This window comes from Vicia villosa, linkage group LG1 (assembly GCF_029867415.1).
Source record: "Vicia villosa cultivar HV-30 ecotype Madison, WI linkage group LG1, Vvil1.0, whole genome shotgun sequence".
NCBI classification, from domain to species: Eukaryota; Viridiplantae; Streptophyta; class Magnoliopsida; order Fabales; family Fabaceae; genus Vicia; species Vicia villosa.
The window spans coordinates 217,423,398-217,437,494 of NC_081180.1; the positions used below are offsets into that span (position 1 = coordinate 217,423,398).

Sequence of the window (14,097 nt, forward strand, 5' to 3'; positions counted from 1 at the left end):
TCAGACTGGATTATGTGATATAGCAGCCTATTCAGTCTGGACTATTTAATACAGCCTAGCCATCTACTGTCTAGTGAATTATCTTTACATATGCTAAAATGAGAGATAAAAAAATTGATAACTAAATATGACACTGATTAATGGAGACGTCAAGCAACTATCAAAAAGCTTCAAACTTTATTATAAAGAAAATGTGAGGCTTCAAACTTTGTTATAAAGAAAATGTGAGGCTTCAAACTTAGTTAAAACAAAAATGTGAGCAAAGTTTTCTATCACACGTCAATCATCAATTTCTTGAACCCATGCTAAACCTGTGAATTATATCAGTAGGTTAGTTTCTTGATTGAGTTTCACAATGAATGGGATGAAAACTTATAGCAATTATCTACCTTGAAGAACAGTTTCAACAGCTGCATTAGGACAAGAAGCCCAACAATTCGTTTGCTATCCACAGTAGTAGTTTCTATGCGAACAACTCGTGGCCTCCTATGGCTTAGGCAGGCCTGTATGAAAGTTGAGGAAACAGGGAATGAAAAACAGATAGTGCGGAAGATCCAAATTTCCAATAATTTTTTACACTCTTCGACTCGAAGCTCAATCTCAATGATATAATTGCTTCAACCTGAACATATTTCTCATGTCAACACAATAACAATGCTATAAAAAACAGAAGCGAAAGAATCAAGAAACCGACAAAGACATTTCATCGAACACTTTGTAAGCAAGATTGAAAGTGAAATTTTCTTCTCCTTTAAAGCAGTTCCACACCCACAGAATAAACCCAATACCAACCTGGCCACACAATAAACACAGTCATAAATCAACCACGAAAAGTAACATCCCTTATGAATCAGTAATCAAAAAATCAATAGATTTTGCAAAAGCTGAAATCAAGCTACAATCAACAACAAAAAGAAACAAACACATTATTTAATCAATAAATAAATTAACTTATTACATAACTTATTGTAAATCTTAGAATCATTAACAGTGATCTTCCTGCCATTGTTCTGCATCTTGCTTCGTAGCATAAACCCTAAAATCAAAATAAGAAAAAGAGCAGAGCTTGAGAAGAAGCAGAAGAATAAGAAACAATATCCATAAACGAACCAGAAGAAGCTTAACCATAAAACACACAACTTGATTCAAAAGCTATGTATACCTCATACTCTATTCACTATATGTATGGAGACGAGTGAACTTGGAAATGAAGGAGATGAAGGAGAGAGAGGAGATGAATGAGACAAATGTGTTTTGGAGAGAGAATGAAGAAGATAGTTATGTGTGAATAATGAGAGGTGTTAGGGTTTGTAGGATTTAGAGAGAAGAGAAAAAACCGGAGAGAGATTGTGAAAGTGTTGAAAATGTAAAAAGTGTGGAAGGATGGTGGATAGAGAAGAATGAGAGGGAAAAGGGAATTTGAAATAATTGAATGCCACTTGTACAAAAAGACTGTTTTCATTAGTTGGAATTAATTCAATTAGTAAATTACGATAAAGGGCAATTCTTAGTGTTAATTAAAAAGCAAAGAAAGGTAATTTAGACGGTTTGGTGGTATCTTTCATTCTTAGTTAGGTAGTTGATATTTATATTTTTCTCTTTTTAATATTATTTATATCATCTCTTACTCAGCATCTTTATTTTTATAGTAATAATCAATATACAAGTATTAAAATAGAAAGTAATTTTCCTCTTTTTTTTTCTTTCTCATTTATATAAATTTTGTATTTCATGTAAAATACTTCGTCATTTAAAAAGAGAAAGAAAGTGTATTAGGAAAAGCTCTATTCTGCCTCAAAGAGGTGGATGTATTATAACCCAACAAATTCTTGCAATGACACACTCTCTATGCCCAATCAGATTCCACGTGGACTCCCATCAACCTCAAACAAAGACACCTACATCCCTTCCCAACACCACACAAATCCAAACATTCAGGTGACTTACAAATTTCAAGTCAAGAAAAAAAACTATGAATTAGTAATTTACTTTTCCACCCTCATTACCATGCCCTTTCAATACAGTCAAAGGTCGATACTATAAAGCTGCATAATGCTAAAACATGATACGCTCACACATTCATGCATATATATGTCTCTCTCACATCTTGCAATGCGTCAAATACATGCAAATGCATTGCTCATTACTTTCTTTATCTTTCGTGTCTTTCTCTTATCTTTCCATCTGTTCTTTTTCCTTCACCTCCTTTTTCTTTCTTCTCACCATAAAACCACACACTATCCCATACACAACAACAGAAACAAACAACATATGCTAGAAATGAAGAAGAGTTTCTCTGAATTCTACGAGAAATGGATTTCAAAGCTAGAGGAAATTCACCACCAGCTTCTCAAAGCATCAAAAAGAGAGATGGTGATGAATGAACAAGAGCTTCAAGCACTGGTTTCAAAAGTCACTACTCATTTGAAAGAATACTACACTGTGAAATGGAATGCAGCACATGAAGATGTTGTTGTTTTCTTTTCACCAACATGGGTTACTCCATTGGAAAACGCTTCCCTCTGGATAACCGGGTGGAAACCGTCTACAGTCTTTCGCGTCCTCGAGAAGTTTGACATGTCAGATGAAGAGAAGAAGAAGATAGAGGGACTGAAAATGAAGACAAAGATGGAGGAAGAAAAGGTGGAGGGAGAGATGGAGAGGCAGCAAGTGGCTATGGCTGATTTGAAGATGGTGAAGCTGGCGAAAATATCATGCAGAGGTAGGAAAGATGATGCAAGAGTTGATGGGTTGGTTGATGTGGCTTTGAATGGAGTCTTTGGTGGTTTGGAGAAAGTAATGAAAAGCTCTGATTGTGTTAGACTTAAGACAGTTAAAGGGGTTTTGGATGTTCTTAGTCCAATTCAGTCTGTTCATTTTTTGGCAGCACATATTGGTATGCAATTAAGGTTGAGGCAACTTGGGATGAACAAGATCACTCAGAAGGATCCATAGTTTTAGTTTTGTGTAGTATATGTTTAATTTAATAGGCTTAAGTAGCTTATTAATTAAGTTGTTTAGTACCTTCATTAAGTAGAACCCAAAAATGAAAAAACAGTTTAGTTTATGTCTTTATGAGGTTGTAATATTCTTGTTCTGTTGGCTTTAAAAGTTGTTCAATTAATGTAAGATTTTTAGTATGCATTAAGCATTCAAAGAAATAGTATACTACTTAAGAAAATGTTAATGTAAATTTCCTCACCACAGGAAAATTTAACTGATGAGACAGCAAAAGGAAAAAGTCAATAAAAATCTGTAAAGTATTGCAGAAGCCACTTATAAATTTGATTTATGTAAATACAAGAAAGAAAGAAAAAATGAAATGTATTTTGTCTAGATTTAGACCAGATACATTTTATATAGGAGTGTAAGACATGAGTATTGTTGTGTCGGTGAATTGCATCATCAGTTTCTTGTCTAGAGACAGTAGAGTGTGTCAAGATGGTATGTAACATGTTACATTGAGGGGACATGTACACGGTGCACATGCAAACATAAACAGTGAGAAAACGTGACACAAGGGATTATAGCATCTCACACGCAAGTTTTATACTATGAGACAAAAAGTCATTTAACCTCAACTCTTGCATGCATTTCACAGTGCACCGGATCTGGTGGATTTTATTTTATCAAACCTTTGGGAGATTATCAAAAAAGAGGATGTAATGGCAGTCATTCAATTCTTCACTGGTTGAAAGATTTACTTGACTACAATTCAAATACCTCAGAAGCAGTTAATCTTCTTCAAAACAAAAGTTATGATGGTAACTTGGCCATGAAGGTAGACATTTCCAAAGCATTTAATACTTTAAGCAACTAAAAGGTTTTGGATTTAGTGAGAAAGTTTTTCACTGGATTAATGTTATTCTTTATTCAGCAACCATGTCTGTTTATCAATGGAATCCAAAGAGGATATTTCAATTGTCAAGGAGTCAGACAAGGTGATTCTCTATCTCTATTATTTGTATGCCAGAAGATGTACTAATGAGAAGACTCTCCCAGTTAGTTACTGACAATAATATCAATCTCATCCATGCCACAAGAAGCTCAATAGTACTTTCCCATGTCCTTTATGCAGATGCTATATTGATTTTCTGCAAGGAAAATGCTAGGCCAATTCACAAGATATGCTAACATTTCATGACAATTATAAATCATGCCAATCAATCACTGCTCAGAGACAATTACACATAGCTCAAAAACTTGTTTTTTCAGTTGGTGTCCTTCCATTCATCTATCTTGGTGTGCCAATGTTCTGGGGTAAGCTAAAGCCTATCCATTTATAATTCATTGCTCATAATATTAGAGACAAGTTAGATTTTTAAATGGATACTCTTCTATTTGGAATGGTTTAAAAGGAAGCTTTGGAGATTTTAAATATTAAGTTGGATTTTTGGTGATGGAAGCAACGTCAATTCTTGGCCAGATAGTTGGAACGCAATACCTCTGGTGCAAGCTCTGAACATCCCAACTTAGAAACAGCCTCACCTTAAGGCAACTATAAAATATTTATATATAAACCATCAATGGAACAACCTTCCACATTTGTAATTTTCATATCCTTATATATTAAATACAATCTATTACCTCATTATTCATCTAGGTAATGTGGACAACAAATGTATCTAGACTTCTAATGAGGTTGGTGATATTACTCTTAAAATTGATAACAGAAGCACTACTTTATATTCATTTTTCAGGAAAATATAGACTCAAAAATTTATAATATTCTAGGAAATTAAAGCAAATAGATATTATTAAGAGGTTACTATCTCTTAGCCTTCCAACTAAAATAGACTCTTTGTCTTTCCACTAACTTATCAATAAAAACCACTTAATATAACATTAAAGTTTATTCAATAAAACTCCCCTGTAAACTTTAATGTGTCTTCTATCCATCATGTCTATCAATTTCTATCCTCTGTCGAAAATTTCTTTCGATAATGGTTTTGTGAAAATATATGCGGCTTGATCCTTGCTTGCTACATGCCTTAATTCGACTCTTCCTTCCTTCACATGTTCTTGAATGAAGTGGAAGCGAATGTCGATATGTTTGCTTCTTTCATGATCCATTGGATTCTTTGCTAACTCAATTGCTGATTTGTTGTCCACTTTTATTATTGTTGCACCTACCTGTTTTAGCTCCATTTTGCTCAACAATCTTCTAAGCCATATTGCATGAAAAACACATAAGCAATATCATAAGCATTATGAGTGTACCGAATAAGTCTGCTAACATCATAAGCAATATCAGGTCAAGTACAGTTCATCAAAAACATCAAACTTCCAATTACCTAAGCATACTCATTTTGTGAAACACTATCACCTTTGCATCTCAATATTCACACAATGAACGATCACTCAAAACCATAAATCGATAAGTTGCACTATTTTTAGCATAACTGATGAACACGACATCAAACGTCTTAGATCCAATCGCATCAACTTTAAAAGTAGCCACTCCTACCTTAGCTAGACACCCCCACACTTTAAGAAATTTAAGATTAGGCACATGCCCTCTCCATAATTCATAAGGTGTTTTGTTTAGCTTTTTGTGTGGAACTCTATTAAGAATATGTTTGGCAATACAACTTCACCCCACATGTTGTCAGGTAAACCAGAACTGGAAAGTAACGCGTTCATCATTTCTTTGAAAGTTCTGTTTTTCCTTTCGGTTATACCATTATGTTGTGGGCTGTATGGAGCTGTAAGTTCATGAATTATGCCATTGTTCTCACAAAATTCCTTCCAATAATTGGTAACATACTCACCACCTCTATCAAATCCAATCCTTTTGATTTTCCGGTTCAATTGTGTTTCTACTTCTGTCTTATAGGTGTAAAATACATTTTCACCTTCATCTTTGGATCTCAATAAATACAATTTGGTGTATCTAGAATGGTCATCAACACAAGTGATATAATACCTTTTACCATCTCTACTTTTTTGTGTTGCAAAATTCTGCTAGGTCCGAATGGACTAATTCTAACAACTCGGTTGTCCTTTCATTTACAGAATTAAATGGCTTTCTCTTAAATTTAGCCTCGACGCATACACTGCATTTTTCATGGTCATCTTTTGCTAAATTCGTAATTAAACCCATTTCATGCAAACGATTGAAAGATTTAACATTTAAATGTCCAAGTCTAGCATGCCATAAATCCATAGTCTCAATGATATAAGCAGAAGAAATAATATTCTCATTTTCAATCAAAGTCTCAAACACATACAAACAACCAGACCTATAGCCCTTCCCTATGAATTCACCATTCTTAGATAAGACTATTTTACCAGACTCAATCACTTGTTTTATGCCAGCAATTTCAAGTAAAGCAAAATAAATTACATTTCTACGCAGAGAAGGTACATATAAAACATTTTGTAGTGTAAGAGACTTCCTTGAAGTAAGCTTCAGGGACACCTTCCCTTTTCCTAGCACCTGAGACACGCTTGAATTTCCCATATAGACTTAATATATTTCAGCAGCTCCTTGAAATTCAACAAATAGTTCTCTGTCAGCACAGAAATGCTTAGTTGCTCCGGTGTCAATCAATCATTCAACCTTCTCGGCTACATGGTTAATTTCTGCAGTAGTGATCATGGAAACCAGGTTGTCAGACACTTCAACAATGTTGACTTGATGTTTGGTTTGATCTCCCTTAGGCTTAATTGCATTTTTATGGGTTTCATCTCGACCGTAGCATTGATAGGCACGATGTCCCATCTTGCCACATACGAAACATCCTAGCTTGTTGTTCTGGTACTTCCCTTTCATCTTGAAGTTTGGAGCTCTTTTGTTTTGCACTTTGTCTTTCTTGAAATTTGCCTCTTTGTCCTTCTTCTTGAACCTGTCAACATTTTCAGAAGACTCCACAAGATTAGCCTTAACTAAATTATCATAAACTTTAGGAACAAGCTTATCTTTGAGGCGATTAGCCTCTTAAATCTTCACGTGGTTAACTAGTTCGAGAAGAGTTAAATCTTTCTTCTTGTGCTTCAGTTGGTTGCGGTAGTAGGACCAGGAATCAAGAAGCTTCTCGATCAAAAAGTTGACCTGGAGGACTTCACACATCTTCATCACTTCAGCCAAGATGCCTGCCACTAAATTCTGATACTCATGGACTTGATCCATGATTGGCTTGTCGTCCACCATCTTGAATTGCATAAATTTTCCGCATATTTTTTTCTTCCCAGCATCATCAGTTGAATACTTAGCCTCCAAGAGTTCCCATATAACTTTTGCACATCTATGGGCAGCAAGCAAGTCAAAGATCAGGTTGGTAACATGGCTGAGCATATGACCACGAACCGCCTTGTTGTCAGATTTATACTCCTTCATGGTTGCATCATCTGTGAAGACTGGTGTTGCGCCAGGAGACGGAGTACCATCCATTCCAAGATCATTCAGAATGATGGAACCACCGGCAATTGGAGGTTGTTGAAGGAGAGCATAGTCGACCTCCAGTTGCTCAAAGAAAATCAACATCTTCTAAGACCACCTCTTGTAATTCGTCCGGTCAAGAGGTTCGAGTTTTGACAGATCCAATATCGGCTTGAAGTACACCGCCGTTCTAATTTCAAAGAGAAATCACTTCTAAATTGTTAGGGATGAATCAGAATAGAATGTAGGGATGCTTTGAAAAACCTTAAAAAATGGTAATTGCAAACGTGTTGTGTCGCGGTATAATAGTCGATGCCTTAGAAGCGATTTCGCCCAGACCACCGGAGCTCAGTCATATCGGCATCGCCCCCCAAGGTTACCACAACGTCCTCCAATCGCGGGCTCTCGCCAACGAAGTACTGGAACCAACCGGTAATACTCATAAATTTTTTTTCAGAAAATAAAGAAGAAGCTTTTTTTTTGTTAAAACCAGATGGAAAAGTTCTATATTTAAAGCAGAGCAATCTGTTCAATTTACAGCACTAACTCCACCTCATAAAACGTGGAATACTAGCTGAAATTATGGAGCAGTTGCAAACTTTTAGCTAAAATTTAGGGTTGTTGCAAACTACTAGGGAAATATTCAAAAGAAGTTTAAATTTTAAAATAAAACTGACTGCAACAATTAGTTTTAAATTACATGTGGGATAAAAAAAGTTATTTTTCACTCACAACATGTCCATGCCACATTCACAATAGTTTCAAAAATAAGGCCATACACCAGGCATAAACCGAGCATGTACGCCATTTAGTTCAAAAGAAAATCATTCATCCACACAATCTAACAATTGACCTACATGCCATACATAAACACCTTACCAAACCTACTGCAGCCCTGCATCAATCCACTAACCAAACAAAATCAGAAAAAAAATCACCTTTGAACGTTCAGTCCCTAACTGTCTATAATGGTTCTGCTAGCCTTTAACATTCAAATACAATCCTAACATTTTTCGGTCCTAACAGCGTCAATACATCCATGTACAATTCAAGATCGTAAATACGTCACTTCAGAGTCCATCTCAGTTCTTATAGTTTGTCATGGTAAAATTTCATTTTCAGTAAAAACATATAAACAGTCTAGTGCTATTTAGTTTATCACTATTGAGCAGAGAAGAAAATTCAGAACAGTCAAACTGACTTAGCTTAATATATACAAGCTAAGATTTAATAAGCCATACATTACCACGTGAGTACCACGAACCAAGGTTGTTAAAATCGCGACCTAAAACCTAAACTCTATAGATTTCACGTTTCAAGAATCTTTTTATGTAAAATCGTATTATGGGACAACTTTAATGATTTAAATCACTCTGAAATATGTGAAATTGTTTAAAATCATTCGATTTTACTCATTGGCCCGATTTTACATTTTTTGCTCAAATTTTAAAAAGCATATTTTGTATTTTGCCTCATGAAAATTTCTTTCACGGTTTTTAATTTTATTCACATCCATATATTGGTTATATTTTTGAAGAAATTTTATCGTCTACAGATGAATTTAATTAATTGAACATGAATATACTAATGAACATGATGTTGTAAAAAAATTGAACTTTTGATTAAGTTGAAGATGAAGATGAAAACACTTGTTTTTTTGAACTTGACAAAAATATGAAACTCTTATTTTTTGGGATAATCTTTTGCATGTTACTTTTATGATTTAGTGGGTAATTTATGTAGTTTGATACATGTATAAAAACATTACACATTTTTATGGAGATATACTATATTTTTTCTTTATAATTAAGTTACATTTTTAAATTATTGATGCATTTACAATATATATATATATATATATATATATATATATATATATATATATATATATATATATATATATATATATATATATATATATATATATATATATATATATATATATATATATATATATATATATATATATATATATATATATATATATATATATATATATATATATATATATATATATACACACACACACACACACACACATGTGCATGCGTGAGCGTGTGTGCGTGCGTGCGCGCTCTTACGTGTCATGTATATAAATTTTATATTATTTTAACACAAGTGTGTGTGTGTGTACGCGCGCGCGTCCATGTGTTTGTATTTGTGTTTATGTGTGTGTGTCGTGTATATAAATTTAATATTATTTTAACATGAAATAAACTCTATAATTATACGCTTCGATTTTACATTTCAGGTTTACCAAGGAAAAATGAGTCATGGTAAAAACTCAATTTAATCGTTTTTTAGGAAATAACTTTTATGGTTTCGATCGTTTCTCCACGAGGGTGTCTGCGACCTGTGCTGATCAACCAGTACTTCATTCCTTCGGTACTAACTCCATAACCAACAACTGTTACGCTATGATCCAAGCTAGTGTTGCATGGTCCTGTATAGATCCCATTATCATAAAACTGAAAATCCAATCCAGTTCCATTAATCGCTACAGAAATCGGTTGGTTAGCAACGGCTTTTAGCATTGCATTTTCTTCGTTTGCAGGGACATCTTCATACCCATTAATTGTAGCAAAGAAGGGATGATGGATGATCTGTTTGCAACACATGTTCCTTCAACACCTTCACAAGGATATTGAGCTTCACTCGCAATTCCATGGTTTTTAACTACCAACTTGAAAGAAACGTTCATAATACCACCTCTACAACCATCCTCGACACAATCGACAAGTTGTTGCTCAGATAAGGATACCAAGCTTCCAGTAGTCAACATGTGGATTTCTTCAATAGCCCCAACAGCTGAAAATGCCCAACAACTTCCTGTACAATATAGGGTGCGTTGGATTTGCTAAAAAAAATAAGGTATTGGACATGACAACTTTTTTTGTACCCTGTTTGATGCAAAAACTAATCATGGTACTAGACAAAAAACATGGCAAACTGAAAACGCCCAACAACTTCCTGTACAATATAGGGTGCGTTTGATTTGCTAAAAAAAAGGTATTGGACATGACAACTTTTTTTGTACCCTGTTTGATGCAAAAACTAATCATGGTACTGGACAAAAAACATAGCAAGGGACTGGACAAAACCATGAATTCTTGTCCCCCACTAAATCAGTGGACAAATTTTTGTCCCAAGCACAAATTATAAAAAAAAAATCAAAATACATATCAAATAAAAATATTATAATAAAAATTATATTATTTTTATTCGGTTCATCGACATATCAAATAAAATAGAGAAAAAAATTTATTTATTATTATTTAATATTTCGATTCATAAATATCAATATTTTTATATCAATAAAAAATTATATAAAAAATTATATTATTTTGTCTGTTGCATAAACATATTAAACAAAGTAGAGTAAAAAAAAATATTTTTTTCATCTTTTTTCCTCCTTATTATTTAATATTTTGGTTAATAATTAATATATTTTATATATTAATAAATAATATCATAATAAAAATTATATTATTTTATCTGGTGCATAAACATATCAAGCAAGGTCGAGAAAAAATTGTCTACTACATTAACCATCAAACACAGTACAAAACAAAAAGTTGTCTTGTACTGTTCTATATTGTCTAGTACTGTTCTGTCCACTACATCATATTTTGTAAAACAAACACACCCATAATGTAAATTCAAACTCAAGTTAAACAGAGTAAACCAAAAAAACAGAGTACAACATTTTAACTCATGACATGCATGGAATTGATGAAATAACAAACATACCACATTCTGATTCTTGACTCCTCACATGCTTAACAGCTCCTTTGACCCTCCAATCAACTGATGTCGGAACCGCACTTACATTTTCATATTTAAAATTGAACCCACTTGTTATCCTTGCCTTTGAAGAATTATGATGGTCTTTAAAGTTGTTTCTGGCAGCTACAAACTCCTTGTTGGTGAGGTCAGCGTACTGATTGAGGGCAAGTTTAAAAGACTTGTGATTATCAGCATTGGAAGCTTCAATATACTTCATACTTTCTTTGAATATATTCATCCGCTTCACCTTTTCTTGAGTATTCTGGTACACTTTTTCATAACGATGAATCCACCGATCATGGGTGGAAATTGAATCATGATCATGGGAGAGAAGAACCTTGAAGAATGAAAACACAAAAACAGAAAATGATTAATGTTTTGGAAGCCATGGTTTGGTTATGTTTCGTGAAGACAGGTTTGTAGAATTTCCTTCTACTTAATACTATTACTTGTTGCCGAATCATAATAACTCAAAGATACATGTCAACGTTGGTTTTAACTTTTCTTAAGAATAGTACTACAACATTTACTATTTACTATCACTTATTTTCTTTTCACAAATGATTTTCCATTTATCTAATAAAATTCTGACTAAACGCGTTGCTAATACTTGCTACTCTATTTTTGTTTCCCCTTAATCTAGAGTGTATCAGAAAACACGTTACTACTTGTAGTTCTTTGCTTTTCTTTTTTAATTCTCTTATTTGATTAATATTAATTCTATTCCTCTTAACTTCCACTTTATATTTACAATAATAGACCAATATTTTTTATAAAAGTATTATTTTTACTCACAATGGTACACTTTAATTAATTTATTTCAAATTAAAAAATGACTTGTTTTTTTAAACTGAATAAGTAATTACTTAAACATATATGCTAATAATCGTGCGTTCGCACGGGTACCCGTTCTGGCACGCTTATTTTGTTTAATATTGTATTTTTTATAAAAAAAGAAATTTATGTAATTATTATTATGATGAATTTCTTTCAGTATCGATACATAATAAAATTAAAATTGAAATTGATAAAAAAATATAATATATATATATATATATATATATATATATATATATATATATATATATATATATATATGTGTGTGTGTGTGTGTGTTGTAGTAGCAAAATTATAAGCGCTCTCACTGGTACCCATTCTGGCACGCTAATATTAGGGGAATATAAAAATTAAATAAAATATATTAAAAATGAAATTTATAAAGAATATAATATATATCTTGTTGTAGTAGAAAAATAATAATTGAGTTGGATTGATGCCAAAATTTAGTCATGCATTCGCACGGGTATTGTTGTGGTACGCTGTAATGTCACTATTTTTCATGCTTATTGAAATGCAAAGTCCATTAAATACATAACTACTAGTAAAATACTTTGACCAGTAACTTGATGTTTCCGTTAATATTCAATATTTTGATCAATTGATCAATAACTTCATGTTCATGTTAATATTTAATATTTTGATCAATAATTTTAGGTTCCCGTTAATATTCAATATTTTGATCACTAACTTCATGTTCCTATTAATATTCAATATTTTGATCAATAAACTTCATTTTCCCTTTAATATTCAATATTTTGATCGGTAATTTCATGTTCCCGTTAATATTCAATATTTTGATCAGTAATTCATGTTCTCGTTAATATTCCATATTTTATTCAGTAACTTCATGTCCCGTAATATTTAGTATTTTGATCATTAACTTCATGTTCCCTCTAATATTCATTATTTTGATCAGTAACTTTGTATTCCCGTTAATATTCCAAATTTGTTCCCGTTAATTTTCAATATTTTGATCAACAACTTCATGTTCCCGTTAATATTCATTATTTTAATTAGTAACTCCATGTTCCTGTTAATATTCAATATTTTGATCAATAACTTCGTGTTTCCGTTAATATTCCAAATTTGTTCCCATTAATATTCAAAAAAATTATCAGTGACTTAATGTTTCTGTTAATATTCAAATAATTTATAAGTAACTTCGTGTTCCCGTTAATATTCAATATTTTGTCAATAACTCAGTGTTCCCGTTAATATTTACTATTTTGATCAGTAACTTCGTGTTCCTGTTAATATTCAAAATTTGGATAAGTAACTTAATGTTTATGATAATATTCAAAATTTTGATCAGTAACTTCGTGCTCCCGTTAATATTAAATATTTTAATCAATAACTCCGTGCTCTCGTTAATATTAAATATTTTGATCTGTAACTCCGTGTTTCCTGTAATATATTTTGATCAATAAACTTCATTTTCCCGTTAATATTCAATATTTTGACCAGTAACTTCATGATCCTGTTAATATTAAATATTTTGATCAGTAACTTCATTTTTCTCGTTGATATTCAATATTTTGCTTAGTAACTTCATTTTCGTACCATACGTACGTACCATATCAATACCCATGTTTTCAAAAATAAGAAATTAGGATTAGAATCAACAATGTTTTTTTCCCGTCTATAAAATAATAAATATTATTTTTGTTTTAACACTATTTATAGAAATATATGAATAAATAGTAAACTTAGTTCCGTTTATAAAAGTAACATTGTTTAAAAATATTTGATGATAATTAAAATATTTTATAATAACAAAAATCTTAAATTTAAAAATTATAAAGAAGAAATATTGAATCAAATTATATAATTAAATTAGTAATAACTATTTAATATAATTGATTAAAATCACTTTACAAAACAAATATATTATTCCATATATTAAAATATTTGAATCAACAGTTAACTATTCCTATATATAAATATTTTTGTTTTGGAAATATTTAAAAAATATTTAAATCAATAGTAAATTTATTCTCGTTATTATTTAATATTTAATTAAATGTGCTAATATCAGTACCGTATGCGCGTATCATATAATTACCCGTGTGTATCTGTAATATATTATTTTG

At 32.0% G+C, this 14,097-nt stretch overlaps 2 protein-coding genes and 1 pseudogene across 2 annotated transcripts; 1 reads left to right on the forward strand and 2 right to left on the reverse strand.

Moving 5' to 3' along the window:
- Positions 1-2,077: 2,077 nt before the first annotated feature.
- LOC131622554 (protein DOG1-like 4) lies at positions 2,078-3,266 on the forward strand. The gene has a single exon (XM_058893593.1). The coding sequence runs from the start codon at positions 2,092-2,094 to the stop codon at positions 2,953-2,955; it is 864 nt and encodes a 287-aa protein (XP_058749576.1). The 5' UTR covers positions 2,078-2,091; the 3' UTR covers positions 2,956-3,266.
- A 3,287-nt stretch (positions 3,267-6,553) lies between these two features.
- On the reverse strand, positions 6,554-7,486 carry LOC131594960 (uncharacterized). Its single transcript, XM_058867171.1, has 2 exons — positions 7,055-7,486; positions 6,554-6,937 (listed from the first exon to the last, which is right to left on the reverse strand). Exons 1-2 carry the CDS (start codon positions 7,484-7,486, stop codon positions 6,554-6,556), a joined length of 816 nt encoding a protein of 271 aa, XP_058723154.1.
- Positions 7,487-9,681: 2,195 nt separating this feature from the next.
- Positions 9,682-13,595, reverse strand: LOC131594968 (senescence-specific cysteine protease SAG39-like; annotated as a pseudogene).
- Between the last annotated feature and the right edge of the window lie 502 nt (positions 13,596-14,097).

What these genes read in the sequence shown, in the direction of transcription:
- LOC131594960 (XM_058867171.1), bottom strand. Translation starts at nt 7,486, where the DNA reads ATGTTGATTTTCTTTGAGCAACTGGAGGTCGACTATGCTCTCCTTCAA. An exon ending in AGATGTGTGAAGTCCTCCAG is followed by an intron (nt 6,938 to 7,054) that starts GTCAACTTTTTG and finishes AAGATTTAAGAG; the next exon opens with GCTAATCGCCTCAAAGATAA.
- LOC131622554 (XM_058893593.1), top strand. Translation starts at nt 2,092, where the DNA reads ATGTCTCTCTCACATCTTGCAATGCGTCAAATACATGCAAATGCATTG.